General features: G+C 42.2%; 1 protein-coding gene across 1 annotated transcript in view; it reads left to right on the top strand.

The window, feature by feature from the left end:
• Positions 1-19,928, top strand: part of meis1b (Meis homeobox 1 b) — a 95,993-nt gene that overhangs the window by 22,235 nt on the left and 53,830 nt on the right. The window contains exon 8 of the mRNA XM_055018432.1: positions 13,729-13,874. Within this exon, the coding sequence (XP_054874407.1) occupies positions 13,729-13,874 (146 nt within the window). The remainder of the gene's footprint in view (positions 1-13,728; positions 13,875-19,928) is intronic.

Here is a 19,928-nt window from a genome sequence, read left to right as displayed (position 1 = left end):
TGTAATTGTGTCCTAAAAGAAGATACTACTTTTGTCAAATTACTGCATATCTCCTTTTAGAAGTAAATTCTTCAGCTTTGATTTGCAAATGTGAACATGTTGAGATGTGGCAACGCACTTGTCATGCAAATGAGGAGGAAAAAAAGTTGCTCATTCGCTTGTGAAGTTCTGTGTGTCGAGGGTCTTGTGCTCCTGCCTTGGGAAACTTGTCATAGTGCAAATGGTGATAAATTCCAAATTTGTCACCAGTTTGCGTTCCTTATTTTGTCGGTTTTCAAATCAGCTCCCAATTGCCCGGAATCACAGCGATGCACAAACACAAACACACACATCTGAGCTCTCAGACAGAAAATGCCTTGGTTCCTAATGATGGCGGCGCAGGTTCATAGGGAATCTGACAGTAAAATCACAGTGACTCATCGCTGATGTGTCACAACACATTATATCTGGTCCATAAAACGACCTTAAACTCTCTCTCCTCCTTCATTCCTCTCGCTGCTGACTGTGTCTCCCTCCTCCTCTACACCATTTGAAAAGGAGCTGAGCTCAGGGCCCAGGAGGTGTCTGATCACATAGATGTTAACTTTTCAGGGAAAACCCTGATAGCAGACTGCAATACTGGAGAATTCAGGCGATCACCTGAAGGACAGATGAACTTTTTCATGAGGGAAAAACATACAATTAACACTTTCTTTTACAGTTTTCATTTTAGATAAATGTATTAACGCAGTGTTGGAATTTAGAGGCAAGAGAGAGCAGGAATGGATGAGGGAGGGGGAGAGCAAAGAGACAGGGAATTAGCACTTTGTTCAGTGGAGAAGCATTGTTTGGCCCCTTGGCACACACCAGAACACACACAAATAAGCAACACACATGCACACACACACACACACACATGCATGGAGCACCAACGTTTATTTAAGCTTTTGATAAAGAGATTAGCCCCATCATCCTACGCTCTTAAGCTAGCCAAGGGGGTCCATGTTCAGGAAATCCTGGCTTTCCTGACACACGGGCTTATAGAGGGAACCTGGCTCCAGTTATTTGATATTAATGCAATTCTTATTAGTAGGTTTGAATTAGGGCCAGTTTAGGGCTTCAGTGGGGAGTTCAGAGGTGAAAAGGAGACGAAGGTGGGTGCAGAAAGTTAGCAAGAAGAAGATAGAAGGGGGATGGAGGAGTTGTGCCAACTGTCCTGTATCTTTTTTCTGTATTATTAGCCCCTATCACAGTGGTTGGAGTCCAGCTTAAAGCTACAAACAGCGAAGTGCTAATTTTAGCCTCCAAAGAGGATAAGGATAAATAGCTTGCTGCCAGTTTGCCATATGGTCCCCTGCCGATTATATTGTGTCAGGAATATTTTTCACCCCACCCCCCACCCTCACCACACACATATACACACAAACACACACACATATCTGTTGTTTCAGCATTTATGAAGCTGGGAGGTGGCTCATATCTGTACATATACATAAATATAATGACACCATTTGGTTTTATTTTTAATCTCTTTGTTAGAATAGAGCGATGCTGGAACTGTAGTGTTCACATTGCTGTTGTGGCCTCAGTCATTGGGCGTTTTTTTTTTTTTTTTTTTTTTTTTTTTTTTTTAATCCATTACTATAGCTTCCAGCTGCTAGGTAACATTTGGCCTCTTCTGTAATCTTCTGCAACTTGGTTTATATTCTCACTTGTAAATGCGAGCCCTGTAGAGGAATAAAAATGAGTCTCTCTCTCTCTCCCCTCCATCAACACACATGCATATGTTCACATGTAAATGCAACACACACTCTCACAGCTCCTCTCCATTATTCTCTCACTCTCTCCCCTCAAATTGAAATAATTCAATTTATGGACACAGTTCCAGACCTCCCTGGCTAAGACCATTATGCATGGAGCCCCCCCTCCCTCCCCTCCGTTCTAACAAAAGAAGGGGAGAATTTACCAGCCGGCTCTCCAAACGACACCCACACAAAGCCAATTTCATGCCAGGAAAACACCAGCAGAAGCGCCATTTTTGGTCACAGCCTGCATCCCTGTGGATTTTCTTTCTTATTGGATATGGGTCGATGCTACTTTAATTTCTGTTAGGGCTTATTTCATAACCCTTATATGACACATGCGGCGCCGCTCGCTTCTAACGTTTTCACCTGGCTTCTGCACAGGTGTTCATTCATTTAGAAGTGGAAGGTATCTTGCATCGGTAAACCATTTTGCCTGAGTGATTTGAGCCCTGCAGCAAACTTTGTGTCTGTATGCAGCAAATTATCCTGTTGTAGTCACACTGATCGCCTAATTGTTGGAATATTTGTTTCAATTTAGAGAATAATGTTGGTTAAAAGCATAAAGATGTAGAATCAGATGCTTGAGGTGGGCCCAGGTAACCTTGGAGGCACAGAGTGGATTAAAGTGGGCCAAAGCTTGACCCAAGGCTGACCCAGACCAAACATGCTGCCCCCAGAGGCCCCCTCCCTTTGGTTCTTTTGACATGGATACCTGCTATAGGGATCTGACAGCAAGATAAAGACCTCGGCGAGCTTTTTCTGAGAGTTTAGAGTGAGAGGCAGAGAAAGAGGAAAGAGAGGGCTAGATAACAAATACCTGCAGATAAACACAAGAGCAGCAGGGTGGGCTGCAGGGCAACATGGGCATTTACTTTGTGTGTTTGCAGAGCCACACAAAGCACGCCACTTGCGATGCACACACAAACACACACATACACACACCGGTGAACACACACATTTGGGATGAAACCCGATCGTCCCCTCTCGCTCCGAGCCAGTGAAACTCAAAGAGATGAGCAGGGACTGGGGGCACAGATCGTCACCGGCGATAACCTTTGGAGTAAAGGCCTGAATGGTGGTGTTAAACACACACACAAACTGCATATATGTATTGTACACACTTGCTCCCATGGGCGGCTCGGGGTCTTTGTTCCGCCGAGATTCTCCTAAGCGGCAGAAGGGGTCATACTCTTAGAGGAAGTCACCCCCAGAGAGGGCTGGCTCTTTCAGGAAGTGGCTCGGTGGGACTGTGTGGCGAGAGCGCCGGCGTCCGTGGGGGGCATATCACTGCCGTCCACATGGGCCAAGCTCCACAGGACGTGGGCCGCTGTAAACTCACTCACTTCCCCTTCCTCTGTCCCGAAAGCCTTATCAGGGCTGCGTATGGGTAGGCTGATAGGACTACAAATCCCCCACATCCCCACAACACCACATCCTGCACCTATCAAGCACATGACAGGGAGGAGGATGCAGAAACGTAGCTTTACTTTGCAATCTACACTCTTCTGATACTTTGGAGGAGTTCTGATCACCTAAGTTGTTGCATTAAAGAGGGAGTTTGCTGTGATAGTGTTGTGTTTACTGCTGAAAAAAAACTGGCTAAACCCCTAAAATGTAAATGCAACAAACAAAAGTGTTTAAACAGAGGAGGTTGCAGCTCAGATAATGACTTATCCTGTTTTCCTAACCACCCCTTCAGTAACCTGAGCTCGTGGGTGCAGACCATATTATACTCCCTCATGATACTAAAACCTTCTGTTATTCCAAAAAAAAGAAGAAGAAGAAAAAAAGACACCGACTCGCAGCTAATGTGCTATTATTAGCGCGTGCCACCGCAGGGTTAGCATGCCTGTATTATCTAACTACATGCTGCAGTTTGGCCGGCACTGATAGGTTAGCATGAGTGGGAAAATCCATGTGTATTAAAAGTGTTTGTCGGAGGCTGTGTCATTCAGATAGCTGCCATGTGGAAAAATGCAGACGAGTGCTGGCTGAGCACGGTGGCTCAGAAAAACAAACCGGGAAACCTTAGTTTGGTTAATGGAACTACACCCCAAACACAGAGGCCTGATTACAGACGGCATGAAAGGTGCTGAAAGGAAACATTTCCAGTTAATTTTAGTTCATTAAACTGATCCCTTTGATAGGCTGCTTCAAGTTAAACACTTGGCTAAAAATTACACCGTCGCTTAGTAGAGGGTTCTTGACAGAAAGAGGCACTTTTATAGTCAGTACGAGGACTTTTTGGATGGTTTATTACAGGGCTTCCAGGAGTAAATCCAATTTTCTTATGCTAAAAATATATATTTACTGAATGTTAGTCCACAACAAAGTCAAATAGGATGTTTTTCCTTCAGATTAGCTGAAGGTTCCCTCTCTTTGTCCCACATCCACACTGAAGGACTTTGGAACGCCCTTCAGCACATCAGCTGACTTTTGGAAAGGACCGCCATGCCATTGTGCTGTTAAGTGCTCTTAGCTTTTGTTATAGTCCTTGTCCTCTCTACCATCCCTTCCCCCCCTTCCCCTCTTCTTCCATAGTCCATTTGACTCCCTCTCTCCCCCCATCTCCCTCTCTTTCTATCTCTTCACTGCGTGCTGAGTTTGACTGAAGCTCGGCGAGTCAAAGGTGTCAAAAGCCATCTGAGAGGCAGTGAAACAATTGAGAGTGAGAGTTAAGAGCGAGAAAGCAGCAAAGGAGAGACACAATTTCCAGTTTGTGTGTGTGTTTGTGTGTGTCGGAGGACTTCCCTTCAGTGAGGCGAAGAATCTGTGGGCCCCCCTCACAAGTGCTCCTGTTTGAACCGAGTCTGGCCTTCTATCTTCAGGTTAGGAAAAAAGAAGAAGAAAAAAAGAAAACAGCAACACAAAGGCAAGAGGGGAAAAATCAATAGTTACACAGCAAAAGTGCTCAACATGAAAGGGTGAATTCATCGCCCTACACTTTCATTTTAGCTTGTACCGTCTGTCTCTTTCTCCCTCGTTCTTTCTCTCTCGACTGATCTGGAAGTGGGAATAAAAGGCGGTGGGTTGGTGTGTGTCTGTGTGTGTGTGTGTGTCTGTGTGTGTCTGTGTGTGTGTGTCTGTGTGTGTGTGTGTGTGTTGCTGTACGTGGAGGCATACTGCAGTTTAATGTCGTGTCGGTGCCCTGCGCTCGAGGCAGTCTCCGGCGTGTCAGCCAGCCTGTGGTGATGACCCTTTACGGGAAAATGGCACAGAGAGAGCAGTCACATTTACACTGACATTTTTGCCATCACCTATGGCTATGTCAACAGGCCGGATCCCTCCCCCTCCCCGTGGCCGATGCTGGATGGGCCTCAGCCATAACACACAGGAGCACAGGAGCACTTTCACAGAGAAAATGTCCATTAATGCAGGTCTAATATTCAATATTTTATAAAAGGTTAATCAGTCGGTCTCTAAAATGTCATAAAGCAGTGAGATACTATCAGGGAGCCTCGCTGCTGGTCCCAAAACTGAAAAATATGCACTTTACTGCCATATAAAACAGAGAAAAGTGGCACATTTGAGAATCTTTAGACAGTTTGGCATCCCTTCTTCTTGTACAAACATGCATGAATGTCTTCTGACAGACCTGAGGAACGCTTTTAATTAACTCATAAATACGAACGGCCTTTTCTTTTTTTGTTGTTGCTGCTGCAACCCCACATCTGACTTCCTGATCTCCCCTCCTCGTCAGATCACCGCAAATGAAATAATTGCTCCAAACTTGGATGGGATTCTCACAACAACAAGTCTCCAGTGTGCTTTAATTACAAATAAAGCCTTGTAAATGACTCACCAGTTAGCTGTCATTATTGAATCTGTCAGTGGTGATCCACAAAACTGTCATCATTCAAAGTAACTGGCTTTGTTGTTGCAAAGCACTCATTATTTACTGTAATTACTTCCATGGAATTGTCTTTGATTACAGGAACCAATTACTTATCTCTCCCCTGATTGTTCACCTGGCAAGCCCAGCTTTTTTCTTCTTCTTTTGCATTAATGACAACTTTCTCTGCACGTGTGATCGGCACAGATTAATAAAAGTAAAGATCTAAAAACAGTCTCTCTGGCTAAAGGCAGGAAAGGAAGTCTAGACTGGCCATATTGTTTTGTCGACAGCGCATGTCATTATCCGCAGAATAGTCGTGGGGATTTCTCTCCATCTCTCCTCCTCCTCGGGAATAAAAGGGAGGCGAAAGAGCATTGGTCACAGAGAGTGTTTTGTATTGAAGCAAATGTGTGTGTGTGTGTGTGTGTGTGTGTGTGTGTGTTGGTTTAGAAACTCTTTGGTCGTCATCACTGGAAAGTCGCCGATCCGAGGGAAACGGACGCATGTGTTGCAGAGTTTCGGTTGCAGTTAAAGAGGAGAGGCACTTTTTTGAAAATGTGCCCCTACTTGGGAATTGCGTTGCGAGGAATTCCTGCATGTTCAGAATATTTGGAGGTGGGAGGGGCCTCCGGAGCCGTGCAAAGGGAACCCCCCACTGCCTGCAAACCTTCCCCCCCTCCTAGAGTCTAGAGCTTATGAATGGCCTGAATACAATAAACGCCACTTTTTTCTTTTCTCCCTCCCTCTCGCGAGCCCTTCTTTACCCCTCTGAGGATTTCTGGGAATGTAATGTATGTGTGTTTGTGTGAGTGTGTGTTGCTGTGTGAGTGCCAGAGAGAGAAAGAGTGAGAGGGAGCACTTCAGTGAATCAGTGTGCATCAGCAAAGTGTGTGTGTGTGTGCTTTGTGTATCATGTTTTCAGTGTGAGTGTATCTATGAATTTCTCGCCTGCCAATATGAGATGTGTGTATCCCATGTGGAACAGGATAGCAGGCCCCTGAGGCCCCTGAGGCCTGGGCCTTGCCTGGCCAGTCAACCCAGAGTCGTGTGAGCTTTCTGGGGTGTGAAACTCTTGGAGTGGCCTATGAGAGATCAGCTCCAGGTCACTGGCACTCACTCTCTCCTCTCTCTCTCTTACTCTGTTTTCTGCAACAAATAGCTGTTAGACTAAATGCACTGTCATAAACTCAAAAGACCTGCCTCCACTCCTTTTCCTCCACAGCCTATAAAACCTCGCAAAAACATCTCGCAGTGTCCTCTGAAAACGTTTTGCCATCTGTGAATGATTCCTCACGCAGGATCCCACTCATGACATCTGGCACAAAGCTAATATTCATAACCCTTATTCCTCATCCCAGCAGTGCTTCTATGAAGGCGAGAAAAAAAATTATTAGAAAGCTAAATGTCATAATTCTCGTGCACTGTGCTAGGAGCGACGTGTCTGACAAGATCGCTGAGATGAATGACTGGTGAGTCTGCGGCTGTTAATTTGCCAGGCAGCAGAAAAATGGCTGACACCTTGGAATGGCACGTGTGCCCGTGCACGGAGGGCAGGTAGCACCAGCATCTGTCTTACGCTGAGAGATGGTTCATAATCAGATCATAACAGATTAGCCTAGATACTGCTTGATAATGTCAGGGTACGCCTTGAGACAGAGAGACGTGCAGAAGAGAGGGAGACGAAGAAACAGAGGAGAGGAATCTTAATTTCACTCAATAATTAAAGACTGGAGATAAATTGAAAAATGTCATGTTTTCTTATTTGATCCATTAAATATTATTTGACTTACAAAAAAAAGCCACAGTGAAGAAATATAACAATGCCTCACTAGTCCATCCCCAATCCTGTGCAAATATCCTCCATTCAAACCCCACAGTCCAGCAGACAGCGAGAGGAAGGAGGAGAAGTAATGAAGTAGGAAGGAAGGGAAGACAAGAATGAAACATGAAGTGGCAGAAAGGCTTAAATAAAAGCCATCGAAGCTGAATGAGCACAAAATAAGTGTCTGCTCGGCTAATGCTAACAAAGCTAGCAGAGTGGCATGGAGGAAGCTAACCTAATTTTTACGTCATTATCTGTTTGCTCGCAGTGTGTGTGTGTGTGTGTTTGTGTGCAAGTGTGAATTTGTGTATACAGCGTGCGAGGGGACTGATAAAATATTCCTTCCCTTGGTTGGCCCCGGGGCATTTCAACTGCCCCTGGCTCCTTCCAGTCAGTGGCCTGCTCCTAATTGCCCCACACACACACACACACACACACACACACACGTTCGCAGACCCTCTGTGGCTGGAAACACACATGCATAAAGAAAAAGCAGAAACAGACACACACATACAGACGACTGCACATCCATGCATGCATACATTCCTCACACACAAACATGCACCCCCACTGTCCTGCATTGATTCACCCTCTCTCCCTCCCTCACCCTGCCTCCCCCTCCCAGCCCCTCCTCTAACTAGTTGCAAACACGTTGTCATGGCTGATCAGTGGGCCAGGCCCAGAGTTGTGCCCGTGGCTCTTCCTCGTGGGGAGACTGGAGCTCGCTAGCTTAGCTTCCCCGCTCTGTGTGCATGCAGCCCAGGGTTCCAGCCTGCTGATGCTCTTATTAAGGCTGCCAGTCTGTGTGTGGTGAGTTACCGGCTGCTTCAGTGGATGAGCAGCTTACTAGCTGGCTGGCTAGCTTTCTGACTGATTGACTGACTTACCACTCGCTCCCGAGCTAGTCCCAGCTGACTGGATAGTTTACTGGTTGATGAACTGCCTGAATGACCAACTAAAAGCCTTATTGGCTGACTGTGATGTCGCTGAGATCATTTTTACACTAATGAAGTTAAATTTGCTATCTTAATTGTCAGAAATTTTATGTAACGATCCATCCTGACACCACAAATATTACAAAAATGTTCATACTTGGTCTGTTGACGTCGTCTTAAACAGATCCAGACCTGTAATTAGTAAATTATAACGGGATTTTAATTTGACGGGTCGTTTCTATTTTACTGGTGCAGCTTTTCCAGTGTTTACGGCGTTGGTTATCAGCTCAGGAAACACAGACCAATTAGGTACGAGTTCAGCCGTCCCACCTGAAGCTCCTCAGCCAATGAAGTCTCTGCATTGCAGCCGCTGAACATCACAGCTCTGTGTTCAGAAAACAGTTGAGAGGGACGGACCAGACGAGAGGAGGACAGACACAAAAGAAAACTGAATAAAGCGACACCGAGAGGAAGAAACTTTCCCAACTATGAACAGAATCCAAACTAAATATGGTTCCAGACTCACCAGTGAACCTCCAGATGTGTCTGAGAACAACCCTGACACCTTTCAGACCACGATTCAGAATCTGTTCTCCCATTAAGCAGCAGGGATATAAGGGAGTGATAGAAGACAGAAAGAAATGTAAAAGTGTTCAATAGTTTACATTTTTTCAGATTTAGGTTTTGCTAAAGATGTATATCAGTTGGTTCAGGTTGTTCAGCCATTATTTTTTCAAGTTCTGCATTTTATTTGAAGATGTACATTTAAATCAGAAGTTATTTAATAATAAATGTTGTCTAAATGTTTTTACTGAATTTATTTGTTTTGATGGTAAGTTATTGATCACATGCAGATTCTAATAAAACTACCAGGTTACATCAACATATGTCACAGTAATTCAAGTTGGACATTCTGATGTTCTGGACCTTTCCTTTAATACAATTTCTCTGACTGGACCTCTTTGAGTTTCAGTTGAACACCCCTACCTTAGATGTTTGTGTGTGTGTGTGTGTCTGCATGCATCAAAGAACACTAACCCATATTTCTGTTAGCCACTACAAGAGCTGCATCTCGACATGCATCAGGATGCAGCAGTGTCAAATTGTAGTTGCATCTGCACATCCCAACTGTCAGGAAAAGCAGCAGTTTTATAATATCCACTCCCTATACCTCTTCACATTACCTTCCTTCTGTCTGTCTGTATTCTGCATTCAGCTTCAGCTGCAAGCAACAATTGACAAGCTCAACATGATGCAATTGTGCGCTGCAGATGTGTGCTGCATGCTAAGTTTGGAGAACAGTGTTCAAGTTACTCTGGAATAGAAATCTGAGTTCACACAGCACCCTAATTGCACAGAAACACTGCATAGTATGTATGTGGATGAGTCATTTGTGAGGTTTATCCAAAGTTCTGTGTTCGGTGTTGGAAAACATCAGCATCAAAGGCCTAAAAAACAAGGAAAAATTATGTGCATTACAGCAACTGACTGTTCAGTGTCTGATTTTGTTCAGCTGATTAACTCTAGCGTGCCGCTGCATCCCTTCTCCTTCCTATCCATTATTTTCTCCTCCTTCATTGCCCCTGTCAGTAACTTTTTCATTCTCTTTTCCACATTGGCTGAATATCCCTCCATGTTCTCTCATGCTTCTTCACTAATGCTATCTCTCGCTGGCTTTCCTCCCCTCTTTTACCCTCCCTCCCTGTCAGGCTGTGGTAACACTGTTGACATTTCCCCAACATGGCTGCCAGACACTGCTTCAGCACCTTTCCTGCTTCCTCGCTGCCAGTCTTTCCCTTTTCCACTCCCACTCTTCCCTCGCTCGCTCGCCGGGGTTAAAGAAAAGCAGAAATTAGCCCCAGACCTTGCAGAGGTGATTGGTATCAAATTGCACTGAAAATGGAAATGCCAATAAAATTGACAGCCCTTCTCCAAGCCTTCTATTCCCCTTCTAGGTAAAGTCTATAGGTCAGGCTTAGAAGTACAGCGAAGGGAGAGGAGGGAAAGGAGTACAGAGAGGTGTTGCTGTTTCCCAGGCTGGCTCAGGCCTTGGGTTATGGGTTACAAAAATGGTAGCGAGAGGCAACACACCCAGAATCATGCAGCTTCTTGCGAGCACTTTGATAACTTTTTCTCTGAATCTACTCCCTTGTTTCCAGCTTCTCTCCATGCCTCTCATGATATCGCGCCTCCTCCCTGCTCTCCCGCTCTCTCCCGTGCACGAATACTCGCTCGCTGACTCGCGCTCTGAGCTGGTACTCCGGCCGTTCGCTTCTGTTTTTCCAACTCACATGGGACGAGCCCCTAGGTTTGTTATTGTAGGCTTTGTTGAACATGAGCTGGTCTTTACAACGGATTGAAAGCATTTGCTTCCAATGAAAATCTGGTCTTAGATTACAGGGCCTCGGCTCAGCTCACCCCTTCTTTTCCACCAGGCAGAGAGATGCAGAGAGGGAGAGGGGTGGGGATGTTTTAGCCGTGAAACAGTAAGAAGAAAAAACTCACTTGCCAAGCTCTGGCTGCATTTGTCCCGGGCTAATGATGTAACTCAAGCTTGCAATGCAAGTGTATCTTAGGACAGAGGGAGGTCAGGAAGCTGGATGGATGCTTGTATTTCTATGAGTGCTGCGCTGAAACGGTTGGTCGGTTAATCAATTCATGGATTAGTCATTCAGCTGCCACAATTGATTAATTGTTAAGTAAAAACTGGACTCGTTTGTACTGTCAGATGGGAGGATTTGCTGCTTTTTTTTGTTTTACAGCATTGAAAATTGAATATCTTTGGCTCTGGGAAACTGATGAAAATTTTTTACTAATTCTTCCGTTTTATAGGATAAACCATTTACCCTCTGAACCAAAAGAGGTTTTTTGCTCCATTCACATTTTTACTCACTGTGGACTCATTTTTTCCTGCAAAAAACTAAATAAATCGATTCCTTTATTTGTTTTGCAAAGGTTGAAAAAACTGGAACCAACACATACAATATTTCTCCATTTTTACAAATACTGGAAAAGAAAATGGTAACTCTACATACTAAGGACATTTTACTACGAAATGTTTGATTTACTCAGATACTTTTCTTGTATTTGATCTACGTGAGCACAGCCTGCACTTCAACCAAGTGTAATTGAAATCTCCATTGATTTTTGTCGTATCACTGTCGATGACAGCGGAGTCACTAATAGCTTTCTGATAGTGTTGGGAAGTGTAGAAGTTTTAGTTTTTTACAGAATTTGGTTAGAGCAGGTGGACTGTTTTTCACAATTTGACATGTTGATTCAAATTATTTTGATAAAATATCCCAATTCGACATGTCACAGATGAGTAGTTCAGGGACTGTTGGAAGTTTCCATACCTGATGTTCCTCTCTGTTTTCAAACTTTTGGCCATTGATAAATGATGTGATGTTACAGATCTTGTAAAGACAACAGTTTATCAAGCCCCCCGGTGGGCTTTGGGGCTCAGAGGGTTAATCTAATAATCTGAAAAATGATTATCAAATAAATCAATAGTGGAATTAATATCTGTACATCCACATTTCAACCACTATCTAGTGTCTTACAGAAGCCTGTCAGGGGTTCCTGACTGCCTCAGAAGAGCATCAACCTGCCATGTGGCTATTTCCTGAATCCGTCTTTTTACCTTTTGGCGATGTTACCCAACACTACCGGCGGCGTTGTGTGCATCTTCAATGTGCAGTGTGTGGCGTCAGCATCAGCATCGCACTGTATCTGAAAAATCCGGCTCTTGTTTTATCCCTCCCCCACCCTCAAACAACGTCACTGCCACTTCCACGCGAGGTTCATTAAAAAGCCTTAAATATGTGTGCATATGTATCTCCTTCTGCAGAACAGTCGGAGAGAGAGGTAGGCAGAGCTAGCCAGGAGTGTTGTTTCGTATGGATCGTTGAGAGCCTCTCTCTCCTAATGGTGTATATAATTCAGGTGCCCTCAAGGCATGCTTTCAGGAATTCTTTTGCCTGAGGTAATGGGGAGCAAAGGCCTGGGTTTTAGGCCCTTGATTATTCCATTGATGTGGCAGGCTGGAAAAAAGTCATCTCCAACCGGATTAGCGCCAACATCCCCATTAATTATCGATGAATCGGGGCTTAGGGTTTAGCTAGGTGCTGGGTGTCGTCCTCTGCAAGTTAGTGGAGCGCGGGCCTGTTTCAGTGCAGTTATCTACTCCTGCTACAGTGAATAGACCTAGAAGCTTTAGAAGTGCTTTGTGTGTAATCAATAAATAACTGGATCCAATTCTGCGCTCTGCTTCAGCATTTTTTTTTCTCTTTCTCTTCTTCTTCTTTACTTCCCCTCACTTCCAGTGGAGGGAGGCGATACGGGACAAAAGTCAGTTATTTGCCGCAGAAATTTCCAGCAGTGAGGGTGCCACTTGTTTACCTCGCCTCATGTTTCTTTTATGATTACCGTCTTCATTGAGGGTGGCTCGCATTTTTGAATAATGATAATAACAATTAGGCTTTTCACAGACACAGATGGGAAGAGCCTCTTTCTCTCAACTGGAGCTGTATAGAATACGTACAGTAATTGGGTGGTTTTGAATGTGTGTGTGTACGTGAGTTCATGTTGTGGAGTCTGAATGCACAGAAAAGGCCCACGAAGCGCCTTTCCTTTCACTTTCTCCTCTCTGAGCTGTCTCAGTGTTCCCCTTAGGTGAGGTTAACTGGCCTTAATAGAGTCTTATCGAAGCCCTACAGGTTGCTGTAAGCAGCCATCGCGCCATTGTTATGAAAAGCAGCTAGCTTTGTTAGCGCTGTTTGTGCCTCTGACTTCCTTTTTTCCACCTATTTTCCTTTTATTTTCTGCCTTCCCCCTCCTCGCAACCTTGCCTTTTGTAGTGCCGTGTTACTCTTTCCACCTCAGGTAAAATGGCAGAATGCGCCGGGGCGACGCTTCAATAACTGTTTTCCCCTCAGGATAATAAAGACTAAATCTCTCTGTCATTTTCAATTCTGCGCGGGCTTGGATGGGAGAGTGGGGAAATGCGACCTTACAAGTCCTTTGTGCTCCCCTTCTCCCTCTCTTTCTTGCAGAAAGATGCAAGCGCTTCGCTGAGTTTTCAAGTGACGGAGGAGGGGGGAGAAAAATGAAAGGCAGGGTTATTTATAAATGTATTAAAAATGAATGCATTTATGAGGTGCTGTTTTCCAGCCATTCTCTGCTTGCCATTGTTGTGTCTCTATACCCCTCCGTCTGTGCATACAAAGCCCTCCAGAATTCCTTCGAAATCGTATTTATTCCCTTTGAACGCCGAGGCGCAGCGAATGCAGGAAGTAAACAAACTGTGCGTCTGATCTCCGCTGTCTCTTCCTGTTTCTCGTCATGTGACAGGTGATGGCCTGGACAACAGCGTAGCTTCGCCGAGCACAGGGGACGACGACGACCCAGATAAGGAGAAGAAGCGCAACAAGAAGAGAGGGATTTTCCCAAAGGTGGCCACCAACATCATGAGAGCGTGGCTCTTCCAGCACCTAACAGTGAGTTCAGCTAAACGTCGCTCTCAGTTTCGCATCACGTGTGAACTTCAGTTTGCCGCCACGGGCCGTCTTACACTCACATACAGACATTTTCTGCCTTCTTAGAGCTGCTTCTTTCTTACTTGACACAAATTCAGTTGCACACCACTCAAAGGAACTCATATACACCCTCAGACACTGACATCCTCATTGACACTCATACACTCCACCAGAACCCCCTCCTCTCTCCTCCACAGCGTATCCCGGTTCATATGGTGAATACTTCAAAGACAGAGGCCTGTGTAATCTGCCGGTGATTTCGCTCCTCATCTGCTGAAACTGAAATAAGGTTGACGCCAAGGAGAGACGCCCCTGGCCATAGCTGCAGATACATAGATGAACCTTATTAAGAGCAAATCTGTCATTATTTAACAGATGCCTGGGATGCTGCAAAGGCCTGTGGTTTGGCTTTATTTTTTCTCAGTTATAGCAGAGAATACAAATGCCGTTAGCGCCATCTGACAGCTTCAATAATTGTTTGAGGGGGTATAGTGTGGGAAAAATGCATCTGGAAGATACCAGTGTGGCTGTTAAGATGTGTGGAACACTGGCTTAGTTCATTTATTATGAGCAGAATCAATTCTCGGGTCACACTGCGAGGTGTTAGCGTCTCTTAGCAAAGTAAAGAAGGAAGGGGTAAAATGTGAACCTGTTCCTGTTACAGAATAACAAAGCAAACTCCTCAGTCTTATTTGAATGTAGAATTTGCATGCCTTGTTTGAGCTTCTTCAGTCAGGCTAATGTTTTCACATCTGCAGGAGTCTGCTATGGTTCCGGTGATGTAAATTTTGTTGTCAAAGGGTGCACATGAAGCTCCATGTAAAATGTTCATGCACCGTTAGATTATTTACGACTATCCACCTGGCGGTTGTGCAGAAGGGGAATGAACTTTACATGTGGTGGAATACATGGACGTTAATCTACTGTGCATGTATGGAGCACAATAAACTAATAACAATAAAGGAGAATAATAAGAGCAAATATACACCTATAGCATCCACAAGGGACTATAACCAGGCCCTCAGAATGATGATTTTAGTTGATGTTAGTCAGAAAGAATGACCCGACCTTCCAAGCTCATGGAGTGTATTCAGTTCTAGCAATTAACAATAATAGTAAATATTTTTCAATTATTCAGCTTTACTGCATGTAGTTCTTCAATCCTGACAAAGCCGAAAAGCTGAAAACATCTTGAAAAGCTGCTGACATGTCACGTAGCATCTTTTAAATACACAAATATGTAAAAAAATTATCCCTGATTCCAGACCTCAAAATATCACACAGTTAGCTTTTAACAAACTATTAAAAGCAATGAAATCTTAACTAGAGAAGCACTCAGAGAGCACAGTACTTCGCCAAGGGTGCTCAGTTGACGTATCATTTCCGATGGATGAAATCTTTAATAAAAAATAAAAAATGACCTTGTGCTAAGCACAGGCATGTGTTATGCATGTGCATGTTATGTATGGATACCGAAGATCTGTTCATCAGTTCATCATTTTTGGCAAGTTTTTGTTTTGCTAGTGTTACTGTTCCTTCCACGCCTTTATTCTGGAGGCGTATTTTTAATGTTACAGGCGATTATTTTGTCACCATTCCAGGAGTAAAGGAAGTGTTTATCATAGTATGTCATCCAAAATGTGGACGACATACTAAACTATGAATTTTTTTTCAAATTTTGGACGACATAGTAAACTATGACGTTTTTGTCATATTTTGGACGACATACTAAACTGTGACCTTTTTTCATATTTTGGACGACATACTAAACTATGACATTTTTGTCAAATTTTGTGTAAACATGCCATATGATGAAATAATGTAAAGCAGGCTGTGAAAAACACTCCAGAAAGGTTTTCTTTGAAAAGAAAAATCATCATGAATTTTGGCTCAAAAAAATGCCGTAGTATATTTTGGACGACATACTAAAGTATAGCCATGAGGTGGATTCAAATCTGCATCTCTGACAGAGTCCTGATTACGAGCTGGCCTCTCAATCACTTGAGCTATCGGGGCATCTGATCTCCATTTATTGGACGACATACTAAACTATCACATTTTTGTCAAATTTTGGACGACATAAAAAACTATAATGCTTTTTTCACGTTTTTGTTGACATACTGAACTACCACCATGAGATGGAATCGAACGTGCATCTCTGACAGTTCTGATTAGGAGTCTCCCTCTCAACCAGTTGAGCTATCTGGGAACCTTTTTTCCACTTGTTCGACGACATACTAAACTATGACAATTTTGTCATATTTTGGACGACATACTTTCGATGACGTTTTTGGTGACGTTTCGGATGACATACTAAACTATTTCGTTTTTGTCAAATTTTGGACGACATACTAAACTATGACATTTTTGTCATATTTTGTGTAAACATGCCATATGATGAAATAATGTAAAGGAGGGCGTGAAAAACACTCCAGAAAGGTTTTCTTTGAAAAAAAAATCATCATGAATTTTGGCGCAAAAAAAATGCCTTACTATACTATGTCGAAAAAAAATGCGATTTTTCGAACATGTTGTAAAAACGTGCCATATGATGAAATAATGTAAAGGAGGCCGTGAAAAACACTCCAGAAAGGTTTTCTGTGAAAAAAAAATCATCATGAATTTTGGCGCAAAAAAATGCCATACTATAGTTTGAACGACATACAAAACTATGACGTTTTTGTCATATTTTGGACGACATACTAAACTGTAACATTTTTGTCATATTTTGGACGACATACTAAACTACAGCCATGAGGTGGATTCGAACCTGCGTCTTTGACACAGTTCGGTTCAGGAGCCACCATCTCAACCACTTGAGCTATCTGGGCACCTGATTTCCACCTATTGGACGACATACTTAACTATCACTTTTTTTAACCCACCGTGGCTGACATACTAAACTATGACGTTTTTGTCAAATTTTGGACGACATACAAAACTAAAACATTTTTGTTGATATACTGAACTACAGCCATGAAGTGGAATCGAACCTGCATCTCTGACACAGCTCTGATTATGAGTCACCCTCTCAACCAGTTGAGCTTTCTGGGCACCTTTTTTCCAGTTGTTCGACGACTCACTAAACTATGACATTTTTATCATATTTTGGACGACATACTTTCTATCATGTTTTTGGTGATTTTTCGGACGACATACTAAACTATGACGTTTTTGTCATATTTTGGACCACATACTAAACTATGACGTTTTTGTCATATTTTGTGTAAACATGCCACATGATGAAATAATGTAAAGCAGGCTGCAAAAAACACTCCAGAAAGGTTTTCTATGAAAAAAAAATCAACATGAATTTTGGCGCAAAAAAAACGCCTTACTATACTATGTCGAAAAAAACAGGCGATTTTTCGAACATGTTGTAAAAACGTGCCATATGATGAAATAATGTAAAGGAGGGCGTGAAAAACACTCCAGAAAGGTTTTCTTTGAAAAAAAAATCATCATGAATTTTGGCGCAAAAAAAACGCCTTACTATACTATGTCGAAAAAAAAAGGCGATTTTTCGAACATGTTGTAAAAACGTGCCATATGATGAAATAATGTAAAGGAGGGCGTGAAAAACACTCCAGAAAGGTTTTCTTTGAAAAAAAAATCATCATGAATTTTGGCGCAAAAAAAACGCCTTACTATACTATGTCGAAAAAAAAAGCGATTTTTCGAACATGTTGTAAAAACGTGCCATATGATGAAATAATGTAAAGGAGGGCGTGAAAAACACTCCAGAAAGGTTTTCTTTGAAAAAAAAAATCATCATGAATTTTGGCGCAAAAAAAATGCCTTACTATACTATGTCGAAAAAAAAGGCGATTTTTCGAACATGTTGTAAAAACGTGCCATATGATGAAATAATGTAAAGGAGGGCGTGAAAAACACTCCAGAAAGGTTTTCTTTGAAAAAAAAATCATCATGAATTTTGGCGCAAAAAAAACGCCTTACTATACTATGTCGAAAAAAAAAGGCGATTTTTCGAACATGTTGTAAAAACGTGCCATATGATGAAATAATGTAAAGGAGGGCGTGAAAAACACTCCAGAAAGGTTTTCTTTGAAAAAAAAATCATCATGAATTTTGGCGCAAAAAAAACGCCTTACTATACTATGTCGAAAAAAAAGGCGATTTTTCGAACATGTTGTAAAAACGTGCCATATGATGAAATAATGTAAAGGAGGGCGTGAAAAACACTCCAGAAAGGTTTTCTTTGAAAAAAAAATCATCATGAATTTTGGCGCAAAAAAAACGCCTTACTATACTATGTCGAAAAAAACAGCGATTTTTCGAACATGTTGTAAAAACGTGCCATATGATGAAATAATGTAAAGGAGGGCGTGAAAAACACTCCAGAAAGGTTTTCTGTGAAAAAAAAATCATCATGAATTTTGGCGCAAAAAAAACGCCTTACTATACTATGTCGAAAAAAAATGCGATTTTTCGAACATGTTGTAAAAACGTGCCATATGATGAAATAATGTAAAGGAGGGCGTGAAAAACACTCCAGAAAGGTTTTCTTTGAAAAAAAAATCATCATGAATTTTGGCGCAAAAAAAACGCCTTACTATACTATGTCGAAAAAAAAAGGCGATTTTTCGAACATGTTGTAAAAACGTGCCATATGATGAAATAATGTAAAGGAGGCGTGAAAAACACTCCAGAAAGGTTTTCTTTGAAAAAAAAATCATCATGAATTTTGGCGCAAAAAAACGCCTTACTATACTATGTCGAAAAAAAAGGCGATTTTTCGAACATGTTGTAAAAACGTGCCATATGATGAAATAATGTAAAGGAGGGCGTGAAAAACACTCCAGAAAGGTTTTCTTTGAAAAAAAAATCATCATGAATTTTGGCGCAAAAAAAACGCCTTACTATACTATGTCGAAAAAAAAGGCGATTTTTCGAACATGTTGTAAAAACGTGCCATATGATGAAATAATGTAAAGGAGGGCGTGAAAAACACTCCAGAAAGGTTTTCTTTGAAAAAAAAATCATCATGAATTTTGGCGCAAAAAAAACGCCTTACTATACTATGTCGAAAAAAAAAGGCGATTTTTCGAACATGTTGTAAAAACGTGCCATATGATGAAATAATGTAAAGGAGGGCGTGAAAAACACTCCAGAAAGGTTTTCTTTGAAAAAAAAATCATCATGAATTTTGGCGCAAAAAAAACGCCTTACTATACTATGTCGAAAAAAAAGGCGATTTTTCGAACATGTTGTAAAAACGTGCCATATGATGAAATAATGTAAAGGAGGGCGTGAAAAACACTCCAGAAAGGTTTTCTTTGAAAAAAAAATCATCATGAATTTTGGCGCAAAAAAAAACGCCTTACTATACTATGTCGAAAAAAAAAGCGATTTTTCGAACATGTTGTAAAAACGTGCCATATGATGAAATAATGTAAAGGAGGGCGTGAAAAACACTCCAGAAAGGTTTTCTTTGAAAAAAAAATCATCATGAATTTTGGCGCAAAAAAATGCCATACTATAGTTTGAACAACATACAAAACTATGACGTTTTTGTCATATTTTGGACCACATACTAAACTGTAACATTTTTGTCATATTTTGGACGACATACTAAACTACAGCCATGAGGTGGATTCGAACCTGCGTCTTTGACACAGTTCGGTTCAGGAGCCACCATCTCAACCACTTGAGCTATCTGGGCACCTGATTTCCACCTATTGGACGACATACTTAACTATCACTTTTTTTAACCCACCGTGGCTGACATACTAAACTATGACGTTTTTGTCAAATTTTGGACGACATACAAAACTAAAACATTTTTGTTGATATACTGAACTACAGCCATGAAGTGGAATCGAACCTGCATCTCTGACACAGCTCTGATTATGAGTCACCCTCTCAACCAGTTGAGCTATCTGGGCACCTTTTTTCCAGTTGTTCGACGACTCACTAAACTATGACATTTTTATCATATTTTGGACGACATACTTTCTATCATGTTTTTGGTGACTTTTCGGACGACATACTAAA

The sequence above is a fragment of the Amphiprion ocellaris genome, chromosome 16 (genome assembly GCF_022539595.1).
Source record: "Amphiprion ocellaris isolate individual 3 ecotype Okinawa chromosome 16, ASM2253959v1, whole genome shotgun sequence".
Classification (NCBI taxonomy): Eukaryota; Metazoa; Chordata; class Actinopteri; family Pomacentridae; genus Amphiprion; species Amphiprion ocellaris.
Note: the sequence above shows the minus strand (reverse complement) of the source record. Positions and strands in the feature narration are given on the sequence as shown.